This window comes from Drosophila obscura, unplaced genomic scaffold (genome assembly GCF_018151105.1).
Source record: "Drosophila obscura isolate BZ-5 IFL unplaced genomic scaffold, ASM1815110v1 contig_14, whole genome shotgun sequence".
Lineage (NCBI taxonomy): Eukaryota > Metazoa > Arthropoda > Insecta > Diptera > Drosophilidae > Drosophila > Drosophila obscura.
The window spans coordinates 2,340,828-2,366,545 of NW_024542724.1; the positions used below are offsets into that span (position 1 = coordinate 2,340,828).

The 25,718-nt window shown below is 43.2% G+C and overlaps 3 protein-coding genes and 1 pseudogene across 5 annotated transcripts; 3 read left to right on the forward strand and 1 right to left on the reverse strand.

Moving 5' to 3' along the window:
- Nucleotides 1-13,326: 13,326 nt before the first annotated feature.
- On the reverse strand, nt 13,327-13,786 carry LOC121405524 (facilitated trehalose transporter Tret1-like). Its single transcript, XM_041596364.1, has 2 exons — nt 13,511-13,786; nt 13,327-13,455 (listed from the first exon to the last, which is right to left on the reverse strand). The coding sequence occupies exons 1-2, from the start codon at nt 13,784-13,786 to the stop codon at nt 13,327-13,329; spliced, it is 405 nt and encodes a 134-aa protein (XP_041452298.1).
- Nucleotides 13,787-16,161: 2,375 nt separating this feature from the next.
- On the forward strand, nt 16,162-17,044 carry LOC121405525 (annotated as a pseudogene).
- A 1,372-nt stretch (nt 17,045-18,416) lies between these two features.
- On the forward strand, nt 18,417-25,633 carry LOC111077333 (androgen-induced gene 1 protein). 3 transcript variants are annotated; one of them, XM_022371561.2, is made up of 4 exons: nt 18,417-18,514; nt 18,955-19,171; nt 24,566-24,786; nt 24,846-25,633. In XM_022371561.2, the coding sequence occupies exons 2-4, from the start codon at nt 18,974-18,976 to the stop codon at nt 25,168-25,170; spliced, it is 744 nt and encodes a 247-aa protein (XP_022227253.1). In that variant the 5' UTR covers nt 18,417-18,514; nt 18,955-18,973; the 3' UTR covers nt 25,171-25,633. The 3 variants fall into 3 exon arrangements, with proteins under 3 accessions (XP_022227253.1, XP_022227254.1, XP_022227252.1); XM_022371562.2 differs by lacking the exons at nt 18,417-18,514; nt 18,955-19,171 and adding an exon at nt 23,185-23,412; XM_022371560.2 differs by lacking the exons at nt 18,417-18,514; nt 18,955-19,171 and adding an exon at nt 24,076-24,330.
- On the forward strand, nt 21,046-22,732 carry LOC111077331 (protein amnionless). Its single transcript, XM_022371558.2, has one exon. It carries the CDS (start codon nt 21,082-21,084, stop codon nt 22,642-22,644), a length of 1,563 nt encoding a protein of 520 aa, XP_022227250.2. The 5' UTR covers nt 21,046-21,081; the 3' UTR covers nt 22,645-22,732.
- Nucleotides 25,634-25,718: the final 85 nt, after the last annotated feature.

Consider the following 25,718-nt stretch of genomic DNA (forward strand, 5'->3'; position numbering starts at 1 on the left):
ATTCAAATTTTTTCTAATATTGTGATTGTTTAGGCCTAAGAGCGCAAATTCACCACTCTTTGGCAACATCTTAGTTAAGGTTCATTTGTAACTCTTACAAAGGAAGAACATGAAGGAACATGAATTCAGATGGAAAATATAATTGAAGAAAAGAAGAGTTTTTATTCACCCCCAAAACAGTGATAAAACGGCTAAAATCAAATTATAGAGGCAATATATTATCGCTAAAAGACAAAAGAATATATGAAATACTAATATGAAATAAAACATATCAGATATTATCTAAAATGGATTTTTTTAGAAACGGAGTAAATTTCGCGAAGGTGCATTTATGTCGTCCAAGATAGAAATATGTGTTAAATTAATATTATATCGCTCAAATTTATTGTGTAACATTTTGTTCTTTTCAAATTTTCAGAAATGTAAACATAATAACATCCAGAGCCTTTGTCAAGCAGAGAAAAACAGTAACATCTCTCCTCTACGTCCTCCACGTCCAGGCATCATGGCCAGGAGCAACTCCTGCTGCATGGCGTGCGCTCGTGACAGCTCCATTCTAGTTGACACACTCTGCATAAAGGCGCGCCGAAAATCTCGGGCTCCCATAGCGCCTTGTCCCTTCTTCCTGTTTGGATCCATATCTGAAAAGAAAATAATAAAAAGAAGTATAAGTAGTACATATAAGTATATATACAGCATATGCTACATATGCTGTACATGCTACATGGCTTGTGTACTATGTGAGTGCTATGCTCTGTACACTGCATATTTCGTACATTGGGGGCAGTTTATTAGCATAAAAATGCCAATCTATTGTAGTTCAAACCAATACCAAAATAACAAAATCAAGACAAAGTTCGAGCACCTGGTGGATCGCGTATTGGATTGGACACACGCCCTAGTACTTCCACTTATTATCCGACCTTAAAGTGGATTCTCGATGGGGCAACCCTCTGATGCGGTTCAGCCATCCTGAGTCGGTCTTGGGATCTATTGCGATGGGCGGCCGCACTTCCTTCTTGCTAATCAGGCTGAACAGCAGCCAGTCTACTGCTCCTGGCCTTCACTACGGTCACACTATTGCATTACACTATTTCTTCATAAGGCGAAGAATAGGGAATAGGTCCAAGGCCGGATTAGCAGTTGCCTAAACAAAAGGAAAATGAGGAGCGTAAAAACAAAAACACGTCCTGGTCACTACGAAAGAGAACGATATTTATGTACATACCTTTCCAAGAAGAAATTGAAAATGTTTATTTCCGACCAATTTTGTTTCTTTGCTCCAGGGTATACCTCAAAGGTCAAAATCTTGTTTACCCTCTTCTTGGGCACCGATGAGGGCATGACATGTATTATCATGCCCTCATCGTCGTTCGCCTCAGGATGGATATATATGTGCTTCATATTTTTTTTTAAATTTGATAAAAAATCAGAATAATCAAAATGAAACACGTCGTTGCACCAAAAAAAAGCACTTGTCAAATCCTATTTCGCTTTGTCATTACAGGACGGTTTTTTTTATACCAAAAAAAAAAAAACTATTCAGGATGGTTTTGGTTTGGGGAAAAATAAAAAAAAATTCACGTTCCCCCCTCTTTGGCAACACTTAGTTAAGGTTCAGGCAGCCATCCTGGTGGTTTGGTGCTCCTCCTCGGCATACCAGTTGCCTAGGGCCCTCCTAGAAATAACACAAAAATTTTGTTGAAAAAACAAAGCTCCAAATAATGAATAAAATATATAATAGCCACTGAGAAAAATACAAAATAAAGGAGGGCCCCAGATTGATGGTTGCCCAGGGCCCGGTTGAGGGTTGATCCGGCCCTGAATAGGTCGCTACATCACATCAGCCCTCAAAAAAAAACGAAAAACCAATTCAAGCGGCCAACAATTGTAGAGCCCACACACAAGCACAGTATGTGTGAATACATGGCACACACACATTTACGTAACCTGGAAACGAAACTCAAAACAAACTCAAAACGGTTTCGGAAAATAAGAATTGATACAATATTTTGTTGTGTCTGTTTACACACATACATTTGCAATTCTCAGCTTGCTTTCGCTTCCCGACATGAGTCATACATGCCGAACGGCCCAGCTCCCGACCCGAGTGTCTCAGCCTCACAGAGCCGAAGCGCTGGGAGCCGGGACAGAACACTCAGCTTGCGCCCCTTTTGTTGTATCTGGTACATCTATATACTGTATGGTTAGTGGTTGTATCTTAAGTTATTTGGATCCAGTTGATTCCTTCGTCTGTGATAGTAAATCAAATTGTCATTATTATCATATATCATGCCTAGTTCTGTGAGTATTTTAATGTATTTAATTGTTAATAGATATGATGGATTTTTAGGGGGTGGCTCCAATTGTGATATTTTCTTAAATATTAAGGGATTATTGCTGTCTCTATTCGTGAATATGAATTTGTTTGTGATTTCGAAGGCTATATTTGTTATTTTTTTATCTAACATCTCACCGGGAATGGGGTGACGTCATACAATTTTTCTCTCATAGATTCGAATCTTTTCCATTTGTATGGATAATAAGTTAAACCATGTCACATGGCCGTATGTGAGAATGGGCTGTATGAGTTTTTCATAGATTATTGTTCCTATCTTTGTGAACCTTTGATAGTTTTCCGTGCTATTGAATTGTCCAAAGTATCTTCCTATCATCGTCATCTGTTTTTTTGCTTTGGCCGTAGTGCTATCTGTATGTTTTTAAAAGTTTAACTTTTCATCATAAATGACGCCAAGATATCGGATTGTTGTTGCTTGTTTGATTTCAGTATTTTGATTTATTATTATTTTTCACGAAAGCCCAATTGATCATTTTTTAATATTTTGTTTGTTTCAAGGTGTTGTTTTATTATTTTCATCAGCATCTTTTTAAAAATTTCATTGGACGAATAATCAAGGAGAATGATCGCATTGGACGAAAAATCAAGGAGAAAAATCAAGAGAAATTCGAGAAATTTAGTTCTAAAAAAATAAAAAAATAAACTGAAAACTGTATGTGGAGAATAAAATCAAAAACCAAATATAAAAGTGGAACAAAATACGAAAACATTAATGATACGAGTATAAACGGCCAACGGAACTCAGGGTCTTTCTCAAGACTGGAGCACAGCCCAAAGGGATCGGTAAGGGATAAGTCCCGAGCCGAAATTTTCAACTTACAAAACAAAACCAATAATGATGGACAGTATTGCATCAAGAGGCGCATCATAATAAAAAAATACAAAAAAAAAAAACAGCGAGCAGCAGCAAAATAATACGACCAGTGACGTGGCTATCCAATACCAGACAATTAACAGCATTAATAAAAACAACGAGAAGGAACGTGTGAGTCGCTTCTAAAGACGCGACTCTACTTATACCCGTACTCAGTCAGTATTTACATTTTTTAACATATGATTTTTTAGAATTTTAGAATTAAAAAAAAAAATTTACATTTTAAATTTTTTTGCTACATCTGTTATCTACATCTACAATGTATATTTTACATCTAACATGTAGATTATAGATGTACCATTCAGATTCTACATCTTCTCCGCTAGGGGTTGCTCGCGCACTGAACGCGGCAGAGTGTGCGAGCGAGAAGGAAAATGAGTTGTGTTGTTGTTGGCGGGAGGGGGAGAGGAAGCAAATGAAAATTCATTTCTTCATTCTGGCTATAATTATGATCCGATCTGATTCAGATTCGGCAATCTGGTAAATATGGTCATTTTCTACGATACTGCGTTTTTTGTTTTATCGAATCTTTAAAATTGTGCCTGCCACAGATTTTCGTCTTTTGTGGGAGGGGAAGGGGGCGGGGCGAAATTTTGAAATACACTTGTAACAGTGGGATATCACATGAGTCTGGAAACCAAATTTGGTTGCCCTAGCTCTTACAGTCTCTGAGATCTAGGCGCTCATCGAGACAGACAGACAGACAGACAGACAGACAGACGGACAGACAGACATGGCTATATCGACTCGGCTATTGATGCTGATCAAGAATATATATACTTTATGGGGTCGGAAAATTTTCCTTCTCTGCGTTACACACATCCACTTTTACCACAAATCTAATATACCCCTTAACTCTTTTTTGAGTACGGGTATAAAAAGGGCGAAATAACGGCCACTACATATCGAAAACAGAACAACAACTTCATCAAAAACAACAACAGCAGCAGAACATCAACAACAACACAAACAGCAATATAGCCAAAACCAAAATGGAGGATGGCGACGGGAAAATTGATATGGCTCATGCACAGCACCAGGACCTACCTCAGGCCCCTGAAGTCAACGATGCCACCCAAGTGGTCAAAATTAAAGACCTAAACCGAATTCTCCAAGAACTAGAATGGGTAAAAAACCGAAATGCCCAGCTAGAGCAAGCATTGGTTGACATACAAGAAAAAAAAGAAAAAGTCTACAAATTTAACATCATTTATTAAAGTTAAAGAAATCTTAGATAACCAACAAATTAAATACTTTTCACAAACACCAAACGAACTGAAGCCATACACATGTCTTATTAAAACAATACAATTAAGCACATATGATATAGAGGAAGTAAAGGGGGCACTAAATGAAAGCTTGCCAGATTTAAAAATTGAAAACATTAAACCTTTCAAAGAAAAATTCTGGCTAGTGCAAATAGGAAAAAACCATGAAAAACCATAAACTGCCGCATTGCAGCAGAAACCCTAAAACCACATAGAAATTCAATCGTCCAATGCCTCAATTGTCAAAGATTTTCACGCATTGCAAGCAATTGCAAACTATCATACAGATGAGTAAAATGTTTGAATGAACATGATCCAGGGCAATACCCAATAAAAAAGACTGATAGTCCGTCCGAAGATATTAAATGAGTTAACTACAAGGGGCAGCACACAGCTAATCCCAAAAGCTATCCCGGCTGCGCGGGGTGGTGCCCGCCCCCCCCCCCCCCCCAACCCCCCCCCAGTCCGGGCGGGCCCCCACCGCCCCACAGTGAATGGGTCCCGGTGGTGCTGGGCCCACTGGGGTGAGGACCCCGGGAGTGTGGGCCCATATAGGGGGGATGGGACCCAATAAGGGAGAAAGGAAACAACAAAACCGCGCACACAATGCTACCTATGGTATCTATTATTTTGTTGTTGTTATTGCAATTAAAATGTCGCAGCAAAGCTTCTAGTTGATTTATCCAGCTCTGCAGATACACATAAAATAAAAACAAAAAAATAATGGGCAGGAATTAAAACAAACGTTGCAACCAAGCAAACAGCCCCCCCCGCCCCACCACAGGCACACAACAAGCAAAACCCGGCACCAAAAACAAACAACCCCCAACCGCCGGCCCCCGCCCCGCCCCCGCCGCGCCCCGCGCGCCGCCGCGCCCGGCGCGCCAGCCGGTCCCAGTGCACGCCCGCCGGCCCGCGCCCGCCCCCCACGCCCGGGCCACACCACACTGAGAGACACCCCCCCCCAAAACAAACAAACAAAAAGAGAAAGAAAAAAAAAAAAAAACACGAGAAAAAAACAAAAAACAACCTGTGGAGCTACTGGAAAACAACCCGGACTAGAGGCTGACTGAGGTGCTGAAAAAGGGTGAAATGAAAAAAACAAAAAAAAGCCCTTGGTTTACGCGGAGGCTAGCCCACCTTATTTGGCAACCCCCAACCCCGGCCGCCCACCCCCCTGGCGGCGGCCACCCCCGCACACCCCCCCCCCCCCCCGCGCCGGGCCACCCCCCCGCCGCCCCCCCCCCCCAAACCCTACACCCAAACAATTGCCCCCAACTAACGACGAACGGTACCGAACGCCAAGAGCACCGCCCGAACATAAGCCCGGACCCCACACCAACGAACCAACATAAAACACACCAATTTCCATTTTAAAAAATGAGAAAATCAAAGAGTAACATTTCCGAAGAAATTCAATGTTACGAGAAGGAGCACCGGCACTCCAATACCAGGGTGGGGCGGCGGTATCCGCTCCTAACCCCCAACGCCCAAACAAGTGGCCACGCACCCTTCCAACCGTGCGCCCCCCCTAACGGCCAACGCGCTGTAAACACGTTGCGCCCGGCATACCCTGGACAGCCGGGGCCCCCCCCCCCGCACCGCCCCCCCCCCCCCCCCCCCCCCGGTGTGCGACCCCACCCGCCCCCGGCACCCCCGCCCCCCGTGGTGCGCCACTCCGGCCCCGTCGGGCCCCCGGCGCCCCCCCATCGACGCCTCCCCCGGGCCGGGGGGGTCGGGACCCCGCCCCCGCGCCGGGCCACGCACACGGGCCAGGTGGCGACCAATGCCCCACACGCCCCGGCCAAAAAGCCCAGACGGCACTAGGATATAATCAACAACCCGAGCCCGCAGAACGCCCCGTGAAGGCCCCCACAAAACCTCGAACAGACAACCGTTTAAGCGATGAGCATTTGGCGCCAAACCCAATTAACATCTGCAATGCATTGCGCTAACTGACTAGCTGAAAAACAGGCCATGGGATCCCTCGCGGCTCGTCGCGGCTCCGTGGCTGGGGCCCTACGCCTATGGCTTGGTGTCTGGGCTGGAACCTTGTGTGCGTGCAGTGCCTACCTAGCGACCACAACATCGCTCCCCCCTCGCAATACTGCTATGGAATAATGTCTTGTGTCAGATCGAACACAACTGACAAGTGGTGACGGACAACTGACTGAGTGACGACACTGCGTGGTCAACGGACCTGCAGTGGTGAACACTACAGTGAACACTGGTGGCAACTGAACAGTGAACAACTGGTGACACTGACAGTGACACTGAGTGGTAGTGACAACGAGTGAACAACTGAACAAGTGAACAACTGAGTGAACAACTGAACAGTGACTGAGTGACAACTGAACAGTGAACACTCAAATTGGTCGCCCTGAGTGCCCGCCCACCGGCCCCTCTTACTGCTGTCCCCCGCGGCCCCCCCCCCCCCTGCCCTCCCCTTAATTAGTGGTGCCTTCCCCCCCGCCCCCCGCCGCCTGGCGTCCATCTACTGTTGCACCCTGCTCGCTGGGTGGTGGGTGGGTTTATCGGGCCGGCGTGTCCGCGGCCAGCGGTGGCGGGCCCCGCCATAGGGATCCGATTCGGCAGACAACGCTTATGAAACTCCAGGAACTTAGAACTCTGAAAATAAACAATAATGGGGGTGGCCAAAACGCAATACCAAATCATGAATTGAGCAAATCAGAATGTCAATCAATTATTAAAAATAATCAAACATTTGCATCATTATTTAATAATAATAAATCAAAATGAAATTATCGCAATAATGATGTCAGTGACAGCAAAATACTCGGAGTTTTCTTCCCTTAAGGGAGAGGATCTTCGTAGTTTAAAGCAATCAGTCATATTCGACTTCCTAATACAGATATCCAGCGTGTCCTCATCTTCGCTCGCCTCCTCAATATGAGCACACTAAACTGTATTTCAAAACGTAACCTCGCTGCACTCTGCATAAGAGAGCTAAACTACAGCAATTTTTAAATACACACAAGCCAAGCTCATAGCAGAGCATAGGTTATCGACTCAAAATGAAATACATCTAAATAACTATCAATACAACTAAAGCCACCACTTAATAATTCATCATTAACAACTATTAACAATTAAATATATTAGAATACTCACAGAACTAGGCATAATATATGATAATAATGACAATTTGATTTACTATCACAGACGAAGGAATCAACTGGATCCAACTAACTTAAGATTCAACACAGCTTAATTAAATAATTAATTAAATAATCACATTTTCATTGTTTACTTACCTCCTTTAACCTTTTCTTCCCAACACACCCCTGTAAATAAGACCCCCTACACCTAGTCATAGTTTGTAAGTCACACAGTTACACATGCACACACATATACATACATACACACAAAACAAACAAAATCAAAATCATGTTATTTAGGTTTTTTATAAAAACTACCTTTTCCTATAATATACACACACACATATTAAATATTTAAAATAAGCAAATCATCCGTTTGCCATCCCCATTATGTCCAGATTTGCGGCCATGTTGGTTGCACTGACCCGCCGAAGCAAGCCCGCGACACATTAGCAGGTAAATAATTTGTGTATATATAAACATATCTATAAATATATTATGAATTTATTTTTCAGGCGGCAGTGCAGTAGCATTTTCACGGTGGAGCAGTGGATTAGGCCTCTTGGGGACACCACTTTAAAAAAAACGCGCCACAATCTCTACCTCTAGGTGGTGTGGAAAAGAGATTTCAGAGAAATACCTTAATATAAGAAAGTAGTGCCCAAAGCCCACACAAAGCGACCTACAATGGGACAGCCACTTGATCCACCAGACATTTATAAATTTAAAAACATCTCAACTACAATGGATTTCTCTTTCGGACCCAAATATTTAATAATGCAAAGATTAACGAATACCATTCGGACCATTCGGCTGTGGTGCTGAGACGTTCGGGTCGTGGGCCTGAGACGTTCGGCATTTTTTCGACATGTTCGATTCATGACGAGATGCGAAAGCAAGCTGAGAATTGCAAATGTATGTGTGTAAACAGACACGACAAAATTTTGTATCAATTCTTATTTTCCAAAACAGTTTTGAGTTTGTTTTGAGTTTCGTTTCCAGGTTACGTAAATGTGTGTGTGCCATGTATTCACACATACTGTGCTTGTGTGTGGGCTCTACAATTGTTGGCCGCTTGAATTCGTTTTGTTTTGAGGGCTGATGTGATGTAGCGACCTATTCAGGGCCGGATCAACCCTCAACCGGGCCCTGGGCAACCATCAATCTGGGGCCCTCCTTTATTTTGTATTTTTCTCAGTGGCTATTATATATTTTATTCATTATTTGGAGTTTTGTTTTTTCAACAACATTTTTCTGTTATTTCCAGGCAACTGCTAATCCGGCCCTGGACCTATTCACGTCACACGAGCCGACTGGCAGCAAGCATGCATGTGTTGTGTACGTGTACACTCCAAAATATATGTATACTGTGCCGAGGGCTAACAGAAACAATTTTTTTTCAAAACAAAACTCCAAATAATGAATATAATAATGAAAAAATAATATCCACTGAGAAACATAATAAATAATCAAACATGAAATTTATAAGTTTCGAATGAAAAAAGAAGGGACCCCAGATTGATGGTTTCCCAGGGCCCGGTTGATGGTTGATCCGGCCCAGAATAGGTCGAGTTTGGTTTTAAAGTTGTTATTTGTTTATATTGTGTCACTAACCATATGACACATGTATGAACTGGCACATCTATATGTTGTATGGTTAGTGATTGTGTGTATTAACAGTGGCGAAAACAGTTGGCAAATGTAAAAAATATTTTATGAACGATTTGAATAATATAAATGAACACATGTAATAAAAAATTCTCAGAGCTTTATTTTTTAGATTTTTAGATTAGGAGATTTTGTCTGATTTTGTCTGTCAAAATGTCCTCAACAGTTATATCAAAGGACTCAACATTACGAATTTCAGGAATTTTATCTAAAACTTCCTGGTTATTCCAGTTCCAGGCTCGAAGTTGGCAGAGAAATAGGAAGCAATTAAGGCGTTGATGGAGTTGAATATACGTTATATTGAAACCTTTTTTTTTATTATTATCCTCCATCCTCTTGGGGATTTCTCCGTAAGCGATGCGATCGACGTGCATAAGAAATATGGAATCGCAAATAATTTGCGGCCACTATTCACGACGATCCCGGGACCTCTCGGTCCCATACATACATATATACAACAACAAACTTCCCTGCAGTACGGGTAAGCGATGTGTAAGCAACCACACATCGATGGCAACGTCATGCAGCTCGATGACATAAGCGATGACCTGCCATACGATGGGCTGTTTACTTTAACACAGGGATGTCCTAGGAGCATAATCGATGACATAGTAAGCGAGAATTAGCCGAAAGTCAGGCCTTAATAAGCGATGAATTTCCTTTAAAAAGTAAGGCCTTAATAAGTGATGAATTTCCCTTGAAAAGTAAGGCCTTAATAAGCGATGAATTTCCCTTAAAAAGTAAGGCCCTAATAAGTGATGTATTTAAGTAAAAAATTTTGATATTTTGATGAAAAAGGCATGGGTAAATTCTGTTTTAAAATATTAAATTTCTTTTATTTATTGCTTTCTTATAAAATTGTATGCATATTCACATTTTTGTGCTGTGTGTTCTTTTTTCCACAGAACCTTTTTAGTTTTTTTGATTTGCTCATGTTCGTAAGGCCGTCGTGGTCATTCCGGGCACTTCAACTGAATCGCCTTTAAAATAAGATGGGTTAATTAAAATATATTTCAATATGTTAACAATGCTCTCAGTAGATCAGCAGTGCATTTGCGCAAAAAACAAAACACCCGCTTAGATATGTACCTGTTCGACTCAAGACTCGTTTTTTTTCTGTTTTCGTTGTTGGAAATGAAAAATTTCGTCCAAAACGCATTTAATTTCGCAATATCACATTTTCTTCATTTTTTACAACGCACAATAGACTATTTTTAATTAAATGAAACACTGCACTTACCTGATAATAATTTTCCCAAAATAAACAAAACCTGCGTCTCACTTTTCACCGCACAATTCTAACAACGTTGTCGACGCCGACGGCAAAACCGAATTCTGTTACGGCACGCGTCGTAAAAGAAAGAAACAAAGAAAAAAAAAGAGTTTGGTCTGACCGACGCGTCGATCGCGACGTCGACGTCATATTCTACTCCTCTGTTGCAGCGGCAGAGACAAAATCCTGAATGACGCGTAGTTGACATTTGTCATCGCTCACTTCTGGTACTGCAGGGTTCGCTGTGATTACATATGTGTGAGTAAGAATAAGACCCGAAAAGAGGGAATACAATTTCATTGCTTCGTTCAGAACGCACAAACCATCTGGTATAAGCCATGTCAGACATTTTCTTAAATTTCAAACCGAGGGTTTTGTGTGCGCTTTATGGATTAATAATATTGCTATTAGGTCATGAGGTAAATCGAATTCTTTATTTAAAAATGTATGTGTTCAAAAATCTTTATTATACATTTAACAAAATTACAAGCTTCTTGCCTTACACTTCGCAAAATTACAATACTCACCAAAATTAAACTTTTTATTTACACTTCGAATAAAACCGACTTTTTCTGAGATTATTTTTGTATACCCGTACTCAAAAAAGAGTTAAGGGGTATATTGTATTTTTGGATGTGTGCAACGCAGAAAAGGAAACGTTTCCGACCCCATAAAGTATATATATTCTTGATCAGCATCAATAGCCGAGTCGATATAGCCATGTCCGTCTGTCCGTCCGTCCGTCTTGATGAGCACCTAGATCTCAGAGACTATAAGAGCTAGAGCAGCCAAATTTTGTTTCCAGACTCATGTAATATCACACTGTTAAAAGTGTATTTCAAAATTTCGCCCCGCCCCCACAAAGGACGAAAATCTGTGGCAGGCACAATTTTAAAGATACGATACGCAGTATCGTAGAGAATACCCATATCTACCAGACTGCCGAATCTGAATCAGATCGGATCAAAATTATAGCCAAAATGAAGAAATTAATTTTCTGTTTCTTCCTCTGCCTCCCCCTGCCAGAGACACGCTACTCATTCTGTTTCTCTCTCGCCCACTCTGGCGCGTTCAGTGCGCGAACAACCCCTAGCGGAGGAGATGTAGAATATGGATGGTACATCTATAATCTACATTTTAGATGTAAAATATACACTGTAGATGTAGATAACAGATGTAGTAAAAAAATGTAAGGTGTACAATTTTTTTTTAAATTTTAAAATTCTAAAAAATCATAAGATCAAAAATGTATATACTGACTGAGTACGGGTATAAGTAGAGTCGCGTCCCCAGAAGCGACTCACACGTTACTTCTCGTTTTATTTATGTTTTTTTTTTTATTATTTTTGTGTATAGGTGCATTAATTGGGCCTCGTTAAAATTATTGTTCATAAAATTCAATGGAGTGAGAGATTTTTTGGTGATTTTCCGGTCAGAGTCTGGACCCCTGAGCTTGTTGGCCTCGGTGCGCCGCACCGTCTTGCACGTACGTAGCTACGCCACTGATCCTCATGCGTTTCCCGCGTTTCTTCTTCCTGTCCAACGACGAGCTGCTGGAAATACTCTCGTAGACGAAGGACCCGACGCGCGTCCAGCCGCATCTGAAGAAGTGATTCGAGGGCATTGCCACGCTGAACTTCACCGAGGAATTGGATGTGACGGACATGCGCTCCTCGGAGCGTGAGGAGGTGGTCCTGGTGGATGTCATCTCAACGTCCAAGGCGCGCGGTCAAGTCGAGAAGTGGCTGCTGGAGCTGGAGATCGACATGAAGAAGGAGGAGGCCTTCTACAGCTATCTGAAGATTGTGCGCAATGTGTGGGTGCTCACGTGGCCGGGTCAGTGTGTGCAGTCCATATCGCTGACCTACTGGACGCTGGAGATTACCGAGTGCTTCGAGAGTGACGACCCCAAGGGGAATCTGGCCAAATATCTGCAAAAATGCATACAGCAAATCAACAAGATCGTCGATCTGGTGCGCGGCGATCTGAACACACAGAACCGCATCACACTGGGCGCCCTGGTGGTGTTGGATGTGCACGCTCGCGATGTGCTGGCAAGGAGGTGGAGGATCTGCAGGACTTCCAGTGGCTGTGCCAGCTGCGATACTACTAGGAGGAGAATAACCTGGACACGCGCATGATAAACTGCTCGCTGCCCTACGGCTATGAGTATTTGGGCAACACCACGCGACTGGTCGTCACCCCACTGACGGATCGTTGCTATCGCACTTTGTTTGCTGCGTTGAATCTGCATTTGGGCGGTGCGCCCGAAGGTCCGGCGGGCACCGACAAAACGGAGACCACCAAGGATCTGGCCAAGGCCGTGGCCAAGCAGTGTGTGGTCTTCAACTGCTCGGACGGCCTGGATTATCTGGCTCTGGGCAAGTTCTTCAAGGGTCTGGTCTGGCCTCTTGCGGCGCCTGGTCCTGCTTCGACGAATTCAATCGCATCGATCTCGAGGTCTTGTCGGTGGTGGCCCAGCAGATTATGACCATCCAGCGGGGCATCAACTCTGGCAGTCCCACCTTGGTGTTTGAGGGCACCACCCTCACCCTGGACCCCACTTGCGCGGTCTTCATCACAATGAATCCTGGCTATGCTGGTCGCTCGGAGCGCAGGCGGTCGCGTATCTCGATCTCCGAGACGAGCAGCACCTGCCGCGAGGAGTATATGGAGCTGAGGGGAGAAGCGAATAACAAAACACAAAAATATTTTTACAATGTATTTATTTTTATTTATGTATTATTTATTATAATAAAGTATTATTATTGCTCCATTTGATTATTGTCCATTGGGACCTGTTGCACCTGCGGCACATAATGAGCTTGTTGCATATATTGCGCGTATTCCGGGGCCGGGGCCGGCACATACGCGTATTCCTGGGCCGGGGCCTCCTGCGAAAATATTAAATATAATAATTATATATAATATATATATGGTTATACTTACGCGCTGGGGGGCCACCGAAACCTGAGGCAGCACATTATGCTGCCTCAAGCGCTCCAACAAGGCGCGCCCTTCCACTGCCATGCCGTCTCTTTCGCCACGGTGGGCGGCCATAATCATCATAAAGGCACGGTCGCATATGGCTTGCCTACGTTCTTTCCTTTCTTTCAACGTGTTTGTGCGGCCATATGTACCGCCACGGCCACCGCCACGGCCACCGCCACGGCCACCGCCACGGCCACCAGGGCCGCCAAAATGGAAATGTTGGTGAAGGGACATCTGGAAAGGAAATTAAATTAAAAAGGATATATTATACGTATATATATAATATATATATATATATAATATATAAATATATAATAATATATGTAAATACTTACGTTGTTTGTTGTTTGACTTCTGACACGTGCTTTCAAAATGGGCTCCGCTCAAAAAATGCGATCAGCCGCCGAAAAATCTAGAAGACGCCGGCCGCCGTCAACGCCGTTCAGTTGAGCTAAATGAGCGGCGCGGCTCAATTATTGAGCACAAAATAAATATATATTTTTTATTTTTAAATTGACCTGCCAAGCTACATATCATATATCATATCATTTTATTTTCATTTGTTTATATCTTCTAGAGCGAACAAACTTTAAGGTAAATTTAAAATTACCCGCAAAGTCAGCCATTTATAAATGGCTCATTTTGAGCACTTTGCGTCCATCCTTTTTCCACCGAGTTGGCATCATCTCATCGGCCTATCTGGTCACACTCATTTTTCTGCAAGCCGGCGCCGGTTTTCGTTTAGAGTTAACAACCAAACAAACAAACAAACCAAACTAAACAACATGAATTCATCTTCTTCAAGCGATGAAGACCATCCAACAACCTCCACCTTACCTCCATGGGACGAAAGGCCATGGAACAAAGACTTGCCCGTAACATTCGAAAGATGGGTTGAAGTGCATGGTCATGCGTCCAGTTTTTCAAGTTGCAGTTCTTCCAGCGATGTAAGTAAATTAAAGTATATGTAAGTATATTTTATATTTTCACTTATTTATATTTTCTAGAGCGAACTAGAATTAGGATTCGCAAGATGCGAACAATGCAAGAAAAAAATGATGAAACGATCCTTACTAAAACATAAACACTATAGCTGTGCATTTGGACCAAAGGCAACAAATTTCGAGTGCCCGCTCTGTCCATTTAAGAGCGCTAATAAATCGAATCTGGAAAAGCATCTTCAGAGAGTCCATGACGTTCACGACTCGCCTGAGCGAATTGAATCATCCGAATCGGAATTGAGCCCAAGCTCCGACAGCGACGACGAAGTTCTAAGTAAGTACGAACCGAACATTATTAGAACAATATTTTATTTTTCATTTTATTTTTAGATCAAAAAATAAAGAAACTCAAACGCCGCATCTTTGCCCCAGGAGCCCCCAAACCACGATTGAAAGCCTATGTGCGGTTCACAAACGAAAGACGGAAGGAACTGAAACGCGTCCCTACCTGGCTGCAACTTTCGAAAATTCACCGCGTAAAATTCATTAATGATGAATGGCATCGGCTTTCGAAAGAGTGCAAGGTTCCGTACATAGAAGCGGCCGCCAAAGGCCAAGTAAGTCAAGTTAAGTTAAGTTGACAGTGCAATGCAATAATTATTCTTACTTTCCTTCCATAGATACAATAAGAAGTTGCGCCGATTTTTAAGGCAGAATCCAAACATTCTGGAAGAAGAGTTGGCGAAGCTAAAGAAGAAACAAACGAAAAGAAAGGCCGTCTCCAGCTCCAGCAGCGATTTGACTGGTAAGTACATTTTACAATGCAAGGTGTTTTTGTAAATTGATCCCCCTTTTTCAAGATGATGACGACCCACATGATGATGACGACCCACATGACCTTGTCCCGCTATCCAAGGTTATCCGATTAGATGATCCCCACCGGGCCAATGCAAGCTCTGCTGCTGTCAAAAATAAGGAGCCAGTCGCGTCTACAAGCAAAAGTCTGTCCACTGAGAGTGTTCCCCTGCCTCTCAATACGCGCCGCACGTCGGTCCGCGCCCAGGCTAATATCATGGACTACGAAAGCGGAGACGAAACGGATATTCGAGAACTATATTGAAATGAAATGTTTTCGCATATACTATACGGGAGGAACACATTCAGCTTGTCGACAAGCGTCCGTACGAGAAATACGAGAAATATTTCGACACGTTAGATGCAGAGTAAATAGCATTTCGTGCAAACACGAAAGGAGTAGTATAAGAATATGAATATAAAGAAAAAATGTATTGGTTTTGTTTTACAGAGTTTTCTGTTCTAAGAATATTCCTAATAAGTGCATTAAAATGTAATAAAAATAGCTATGCTATGTAAAATTAATTATGTGGTCGCCATCGATGTAGTCGTAGTTCTCGGAGCGGGTGCGACGCGTCCAGACGCTCTTCCTTAGATTGCAGAACCTAAGCCCGGATGTAGGGTCTGTGGACTATGAAGAGCTCCATACGGATTGTGGTCTACTGACGAGTGGAAGCACGTCATGTCGAGAGCGTAACGCCACAGGACTTCCATGTGCAAGTGAAAATACAGGAAGAGCAAAAGCAGGAAGTGGAAGCAGAAGATGAGAATGTTGAGGCAGAGGATGTGCTACGAGGATAGCATAATAGAAGAGAGCGAAAACGAGGAATATAATGATGTGAAACCATATGAAGAGAGCCGTCAGAGGAGAGCTTGCCAAAAGCTCAGAATCCGATGTTGAGGATGACCCTGTGCCAAACTCCCAGGACGAGAAACCTACCATATATTCATACAAATGTGAAATCTGCCGCAAACCCTACAAAAAGCCCGAATGCATACAAGAATGCTGGAAGTGCATAATGTCATGCCCAACGACTTGCCAAATCTCGACTGCCACCAATGCGGGGCCAGCTTTCCCACAGTGCCTCAGCAGCAGACCCACCAGCGCAGTCACTTGCCGCCCAAAAACAAGGCGGACAACTCCTGCCCGCACTGTGCGAAGCTCTTCACCACGCCGGGGAACCCTCAAGCGCCACATGGAAGCAAGCCCTACATATGTGCAAAGAGCTTCAATTTTCTCGCCGCTCTCAATGATCACAAGCTGGTCCACACCGACGAGTGTCCCTTCGAATGCAATGCCCATCTGCCACCGAGAACAAGGCCAGACTCAGGGTAGAGTAGATCCATGGAGCCATCTCCGAGCAACACTAATCTTTGAATCCACTTCCAGGTGCATGCCGACACGCACAGTGCCACCATCTACGAGTGCAACATCTGCGGACTGAAGCTCAAGAGCGACGAACCTTCAACAAGCACAAAATAGTCCACTCCGACAAGCGGCAATACAAGTGTGAGCTCTGCGGTGCGGAATTCAAGCGTACCAAAACATTGAAGTCCCATCTCATCCTGCACACCGGCATACGGCCGTACAAGTGTAATTTCTGCGACAAGGACTTCTCCGAATTGTCGCTCGCATAAGCGTAAGGCGCATCCCAAGGAGCTGTTGCCCGTAATCGAAGAGCTAGCAAAGGCGTGAGTACAATGATTAAGACTTTAGAATGCTCAAATATCAAGTATACGTATAAGTATAAGTACACTGATTAAGACTATACTTATAACTTATATTAAGACCTGCCTTTCGAATCGTAAGGCATTTCGAATCGAAAGAAGGCCATTCCATCGTCCAAAGCGAGTGGGAATTCCGTTCCACACGGAAGGTAGAGTAAGATCTGTGAAAGCGTATTCAATATTTCTGCAATCAACTGAAACCTTCGCCAGAAGAATGTGCGGTGGTCAGCTGCTTGAAAGCATCGGTATGTGCTCTTTTATTTTTTTCCATATAGAACCACTTGTGAGGCGTGCCTCCTCCGGCCAGTCTCCAGTCTCCTCCACATAATGTGTGGTTAAAATTGAACAGGTGTCACCACTGAAGAAAAATGTGTGGTTAAAATTGACCCGACCCTCAGAAATGTAACGACAATATACTGATGATATAGTTTGGTATTTTCGGTATTTTTGTTTGATAGTATGTATGTATATGTATGTATAAATGCAATTTCAAATAAATCAAACAACAGATTTTATGTTTACATTTTATTTATTTCCCACGCCCAAGTTTCCGGCACCCACCCCCAGCCTGACTATATATTGCTATCGGCAAACGTATGGATATCGATATATAGATATTCAAATTGCTGTGTTGCTATCGTTGGAAAAAACTTTCAATTAAATTTATAAGTAACTCTACTCTTCTTTCATTGTGGCTAATTTGATTGGCAAACTGCATTAATTAACTCAATTTAAGCACCGATAATGCTGTTCAGAGATGCAGAAAAATACCACAAATACCAGCCGATTAACTAGCATATATCGATTTAGCGCGCACTACAATCAACTATTCAAACGTGAAATGGCACTGCCTTTGCACGTTTTCTTATCTCTGGCTTTGACGCCATGACTAAAATATTATCTAAATATAGGAGACATAGTGTTGTTATCGTGTTTGCGGATTTTGTACGCTGATATTGCTGCATGATGCTCCCCAGTTTATTTGTCTGCTGTGGAAATAAACGAATGAGCTGCAATACTTAGTATGTGGCCCGATTCATTCAGATGATTGGCCATTAACAAATGTGGCCATCCATACAGCAACGTAACGCATAATGAAAGGGCCCAAAACCAAACCCCTGGAATAGGCACGCAGCTCCCCAATTCTGGACATGCGCACGACCAAAAAAAGAAAAGGAATAATGAAACCAAAACCAAAACCGAAACCAAAACCGAAACCGAAGCAACAGCACAAGTACAACCACAAAATACAAAAAAAAAAACGTAAAGGCCAATGCGGCGTATGGGTAACATTTAGCCAGGTCCACAGTGCGACTCCAGTTTTCCACACGCTCAGTTTTCAGTAGTGCCGCTGACACGAAGAGGAGAACACCAATCAGGGGGATAAAAAAGAAAGAAATCCCAGATACAAAACAAACAACAAAGAGAAATATTTTACGTGCGTGTGCTACTTTTTTTGTGATTTGTTTAAAGAAGAAATCAAAATTGAAACAATCAACAATTGTTCTTAACGGTCCATAAAAAACCATTAAGTTATTAACATACAGCATAAGCACTCTAAAAGCCACAGGGAACTTTAATTTGTGTAATTCCTGTGTGTGGTGTGTTTTAAGAGGCATAGTTTCCGTGTGTTTCTGTGTCTTTTGTGGGTTTAAATATTTATGTCAGTGACGCAAATATTGATTTAAATTTGTGCGCGCTTTGGGCTGACTTAACGTCTACAGAGGGAGGTGTTTCGGCACGAACTTGTACTTACCTTAAACCACCAAACAGAAAGAACCCCTCACATTCGAAGCGAAGCGAAAGCCTCTTTTGATGTTCGTTTTATTGATGCAAGAAACTGCAAATTGATGTTTCCCTTTTGGCTTTCGTTTATAGTTATTCAAATATAGTCAGGATGACCAAAGTGGAGCTATACAAGTCGCGTTTATTTGTGACAATCATACATCTATGTGCCTTGGGCCAGTTCGCCTATGGCCTCTATTATAGCCATTTCGAGATACAGCGCAGCTACAAGCTCAAGACAACAGCGAGTCGTCGCCTGGTGCCGGATTCTCTGCCACAGAAGGTTAAATTTCTGTCCTACTGGTGCCTGGTGAGTCGATTTATGGATCATTTATATACATACCCCAGCCCCCTGGCCCCTTTTACATATGTACATATATCATGGGCATTAAAAAAGCGACGGAAATGCGGCCAGCTTTTGGTTATTTCAAGTGTGCAGAAAAAAATGATTATTATTACTCGTATTATTCCTGTTTCTGGTGCTCTTCTCTCGGTGTTGCCTTCCCCCAATAATGTCTGCCATATGTTTATTTGTTTGTCTGCTCATTGAGGTTGTTCAAGTTGTATTCTCCCCCCTCCCCACACCGCCTCCCACTCTTCTTTTTGTTTTCTCATATCTATGGCGCTACGAAAATCGTTGCATTCGGAAAAGTTCCTCATTTCCATTGCACTTTCCGTTGTGTTGCGGAGAAACTTCTGAGAAATGATTCCTTCTCTTGCCACAATATTTATTTGCTCAGATGTTCTCCAATGACCCGAGCCAACAAAAATGTATGGTAGTGACGAATGCCAGACCAGATTAGCTTATTGGCGCGAATGTTTTATGGCATGGTTAAGGTATTGGCAGGCGTCAAAACTCATTTACATATCGTTAAAATTGTTTAGAAAATCGATCGGCTATTGCATATTTCTCACATCCACTTAGCAACCAAATTATGGGCTAAATGTTTGAGGGTCTGTCCAGTCCAGTCCTGTCATGTCCTGTTTCGTGTGGTGAAATCTTTCATTAAGGGTATAATCTGAAGGCACACGTTTTGTTAATAAATTTATAAATTCAATTTATGTTTTCTTTCCTGGAAAGCTTTTTTGATTTGTAGTTTATTATTGAACGAAACGACCTTGCCTGCCCTTGATTAGTCTCCACCTTCTTTCCTGCCTCTCTCAACGCTTTGATGTTGTGAGCATAAAGTGCTTCATATCTACTGATCTGCACTCACTCGCCTCCCTCGCTTATGTTTTTTTTCGTTTATTCTTTAGCAAATTGCTTTTATGTAGTCGCATGAGCAATTTTTTTCCGATACCATTACCATCCGGTTCGAAACTTTTTTACGCTGCTACTAAATTTTTTTTGGGCATTCGAATGGCTTCCGTCAAGCGCCTCCGTAAAATGCTAGGGATAATTGTTTATATCAGCGCAATCAAAATAAAAAAATAAACTTAAACTATTATGTGCCAAACAATTGCATTGTTGGAGCAAAAAGATATCTAAGATACATGTCTGTCTATGTACGTACATATGTACATATATAGAATATGTATTCATGGAACATATGTACAGATATGTACATAGATGTGTACATTGATATGCTTGTGGATTGGTGGTGTGGTGGTGGATCGTGTTGTTGATTTCCAACGATTTATTAGTCTGGTCTGATATTTATAAAGCTAATTTTTTGATGCAGGGAGTGTGAGTGATCGGAGGGCTCTGAAAAGTCGAATAATTTTATTCTGTTTTGAGCTCCTTACTGAATTATGTAATTTAGCTGAAACCTTAAGGGTTTATACAACCTTTAGATTCGGAATTGATCCTAGATCTTTAATTCGACTGTTCGGAGCTTGTAATTTAGCATGAGAGTTAAACTTAAACTTTTCTCTGGAATATCTTTGGTAAAATATGTTTATAACATTCTTAAATCTATAACCTCTACTTGGAACCTGTGCAAACCCCCTTAAAATATGGACTATACCCTTCCTACGAATACCCTATGACACTCGATTTTGTTTGGATGTGCCTGTCACATTGGTTTAGTTTATTTGCTCTCGCTGAAAGGTTTCGATCTTTCGATTGCTATGTAAAATTCAGTCAGGAAGGGGGGAATGGAATGGGGGGCGGGGGGATATGTTCTCGTGATATACAAAATAAACGCCCCCAAATACAGGGGGAAACCAAATGGCTGACAAATCACAAACAAAATTCAGTTGAAATTTCAATCGGTTGGCATGTGGTGGTCGGTGCTGTTCTGGATCGGCCAAGTGGCGTCAGCCACCAAGTGGTACAGCGGGGGTGCAGACTTCAATAGTCCCTCCGCCTGGTTGGATGACTACATGCCCTGTCCCGAGGATTTGGTGGTGTTTCCCGCGTACTTTCCGGCTGTTCTTCCACTGCCAGAGGACATCTCCATTGATGGTTTGGTTTTGCCCAGGGATGGGGCCATTCTGATTGCTGAGGAGTCCACCATAACCTTTGGCGCTCCCAGGACCTCCAAGTGTGACAGTGATGAGAAGAAGGCCCATCTGAAGGCGCCCAAATCAAGTAAATGGTTTGATCCACTGACCTGGAAGTGGGCGGACATCTCTAAGAGTGCATCCTCCCCCGTTCCGGAGCTGGAGCGGGTGCCGTGCGACGATGAGCAGGTTATTGTCAAGGGTCATGCTGCAATCGCCTTCGATCTGGAGAATGTGCAGCACCTACGGTTGGGGCAACTGATCCTGGCTGGCTCCTCCATCTCCAAGCTATACCTGGAGCAGCTCTTGGCCCGAGATCTGGGCAGGTTCCTCTTCCACAACTCTCGGGACGTTCAGGTGGAGTACTATCGCGGTGAGTTGTGTGGCTGCCACAAGGACTTTGATCGCCTCATCGAGCCCGTCTGCCACAATGTCCAGGAGCAGTGCGAAGCGCCGCATTGCCTGTCGCCAGTGCGTCCCTTTGGCTCCTGTTGCCTCATCTGCGGCGCTGTCCTCACGATGCCCCGCCAGCACTGCTCCGAGGAGGATCGCAGGACCCTGCAAACGCAACTCAATTCACTGATAGCCCAGCGGGATCTGGCGGATGAGATTCAGCTGCATGTGGATCATGTGAGCTCCGAGCAGTATGGCAGCTTCCTGCAGGCCATCGTCACCGATCGGGGTGGCTATAGCGAACGGAGCGTCGAGTTGATGCAGTACCTGGCCGAGCATCGCAATCGTAGCAGCTTTCTGGCCAAGCAGCTGGGAGTGGAGCTGAAGTTCTCCGGTCGTCCTCACAATCCGAATGTAACCTTTGCCTCGATTCTCCTGATACTCTTCTGCATGGCTCTGGTGGGCGTCGTTAGTGTCATCATTTTGGCCCACTTTATGCCCGAGAATCCCTACCTCAAACGCATTCCCCAATGGATTCACGATCCCCGTCGATGGCGTTGGCGGTGGCATAACTTGGGTGTCAGGCTGCGCCGTAATCCGCTGTTCAATCGTTTTGAGAATGCCTCAGCTGCTGGCGGACCGAGTGATGAGGCTGTCGGTGCTGGCGCTGGTGTCGATCGTGTCACTGTGATGGGCTACGATCCCGCCAGCGATGAGGTGAGGGAGAGGTCCTTTGACAATCCCATGTTCGAGCAGGGAGCGGCAGTAGAAGCAGCTGTGGATACTGCCAAACGATGCCAGGATCAGCCAGATTTGATGGTTGCTCCTCCTGCCATGGAGACCGGTGACCTGGACAGCTGTAGTGGTAGTGTGGAGGAGCAGGAGCTAACCGAAATCAATTTGGAGTCTTCCGAGGGCGAAACCGATGAGGAGGCGCAAATATAGCATTACTTTATTTTTATTTATTTAAGCACCTCAAATCAATTATCAGAGACCAATCGATAAATTACAACAGCAAAAAGTCCTGACGACAGTACAGTTGATAAGTAATACAGTTAGCGAACGTTCCTTTAATGACGTTGGCAAGCTTTCCGTTGAGTTGCCCCATGACCTTCAGCGGCACTTAATGGAATCGATAGTTGCCGTTAGTTCCGAACGGGGACTCTGAAGAGCTATTGTCATAAATAAATGTATCTATTCATAGCCGGCACACTTCATATGGGTGGCAGCAGTGGATGGAACCCAGGAGTGGTAACCTCCCGGTTGGCTCTTTTGCCGGATTAAGCACTTCTCTCAAGTTATCAATTCAACTTCTGTCAATTCATACTTTGTACCACGGCGGCGGTTGCGACAGATAAGCAGGCGCACACCCCAACCTTATCAGTATCAGAACAGAACGAATGCGAACACGAATACATTTTTATATGAAATACTAGTGCAACTGCTGTTAGTAGCTGTAGCTGTAGCCTGGACTGGACTGGGGCGGCTAATCAGTACGTATCTGGCATTCGAAAGTTTAACATGGCCAAGCCCAAGACAAAGTCGAAGAGCAAAGGCTCCACATCACCGGGCTTCAATAAGGCGGTGCAATTATTGCTGCATTTCACGGCCGTGCTGCAGTTTTCCTATGGTGTATACATTTTCCACACCATCCAGATGCCCAATACGGTTCCCTTTGCTGGAAAATTCAAGTTCCTAACGTTTATTTGTGCGGTAAGCAAAACACGACAACTCTGCAAACAACAAAAATTTATATATCGCTTACTATCGTTACTGGTCTTTCGAGTCAAGCAATTCAGTATCAAATGTTAATGTTAATTAACATTAACATGTTATATGCTCTTTCAAGGCCGCTGGCCAGTTGCCGGCAAGGAATGTTTACGGAATTTAATATTCTTTTCGATATATTTTGACTACCTAAAAATGGGTCTTGTGTCTTGTAGAAAATAGATTGATTAATTGGATAAAATTATATAGCCAGTGCTGGGAGTCCTTGCTAGCTAGTAATATTAAGCCAAATATCAAAATCGAGGAATATAATTTCGATCAACAAAACATAGAATTAACCCATTGTCGACCAGTGGGAATTTGAACATTCATACGTGTGCTAGGAAACTTGAACAATTTTAGCGCACCTCAGGTGAAAGATATCGTGGTTATTTAATTGTAAGTAAGGAGGTAGAATTGTGGATCTACGAGAAGAGTTTACAAGCAGTATTATTTTCCGCGGCTTTACTCAAGTGGTTCACCTGTTTAAATAGAGGGGGTTAAATGGGTTAAGTTCGTTCACTCAATCATGATTTATGGTATATCGGTATCGGGGTATATTTTATCGGTAATACCGCTGCTGGGCTGGCCAGTAATTCCATTCATATTTTTCGTCTACGACCGGTTTGTTGTGAAAAATCAATTAACTCTGCCTGAGAAATGGTCCCAGCAGTGAGAGCAAACTCCGTTTACAGCGGTGTCTATGGCGCCCTTAGGACGCTGCTGCACTTAACGGCTGCAGTACAGTTCCTATATGGCATATATTATGATTATAATTATGTTGTGTTCCCCACAACCGAGCCCGAGATGAGGATGCATCATCCGTTTGGTGGGAAGTTTAAATATCTAACATTTTTGGATGCGGTAAGACAACAGCCCATGAATACTAATTACGGGCTGAAAGTTCAGTTGGCAACTGGCTTTGAATCGAATCTGAAAACGATTGGATAACGCGCTTACACGCAACTGTGATTGGGGGAAGTAATTCCTTCCACTCCACAGAACAGCCAAACAACCCTTCAACTGTAGTTATCGCACACACGCCAGAAAACGTATGCACGTATCTGTCTGACCACCCGTTTACCTTCCCCACTTGCAGATAATACAGGCTCTCTACTATATCGTTTCACTCGTCAATGATTTTGTCGGCACAAATGAGCTCGCACCCAAGCGACCCCCTGCCATACGTCAGTTCAAGGACTGGCTGATGGCCACCCTCGCCTTCCCCGTGGCTCTCAATGTCGGTGTTACCTTCTGGACGCTGTATGCCATCGACCGTGAACTCGTCTTCCCCAAGGTCTTGGACCCCGTCTTTCCCAGGTGAGTAAAAGTGCGAAGTTTTTTTCTATGCACACTTAATAAATGAATTTCTTTTGCAGCTGGCTGAACCATGTACTCCACACCAATATTGTTGTATTCATTGTGCTGGAACTGTTTACCTCATATCGCGCCTATCCCAAACGCAGCAAGGGTCTCACTGGCCTCACCATCTTCATGGGGGCCTATTTGGTGTGGATTCACATTGTCAAGCATTATTCCGGTGTCTGGGTGTATCCGGTGTTGGAGGTGTTGCAGCTGCCGCAGCGCATTGTCTTCTTTGTGGCCGTAATTGGGTTCACACTGGCTCTCTACCTGGTCGGCGAGTTCTTGAACAATACCGTGTGGTCCAAGGAAGTGAAGTTGGCCAAACGCAAGTCCAATTAGGCTGTGCCTCTGTTGTGTAGTAGTCACGTTTAATTAGTAACTATATACAAAGAAATAATTCGCTTATACATATATTTTACATAACTATTAAAATGTGAACAGTCTTTAATATAATGAAGTCTAGAGAAGAAAAAACCAAACAACAACAAACCACACACAACTTGCTAATGATATTCTATTCTTAATAAGAATTACATACATTTGCAGCAGCCACTAATTTTTGAGATTAATAGTCGTAGTTTTCACTGTTCTCCAGATGGCCTCAGATATCAAATGGCAGACGTCTCTATTCAATTCTCTTGTCGGTTTTAAATAGTTGATCGTTAAGTGAAATTCGCCTTTTCAAATTGAAACCAAACCTCCTCATATCAAGGCACATCAAAACACTTTGAATACCTGCGTTAAATCCTGTAATTTCAAATATAATATAATATAGTACGAGTATCATAATAAAATCGAAAAACTCTGGTTTAATGAAGTACGGATTTTTAAAACGGGCGCTTCGCATAGACAGTTATCTATCTGTCAAAGCCAAAGATCTGATGGAT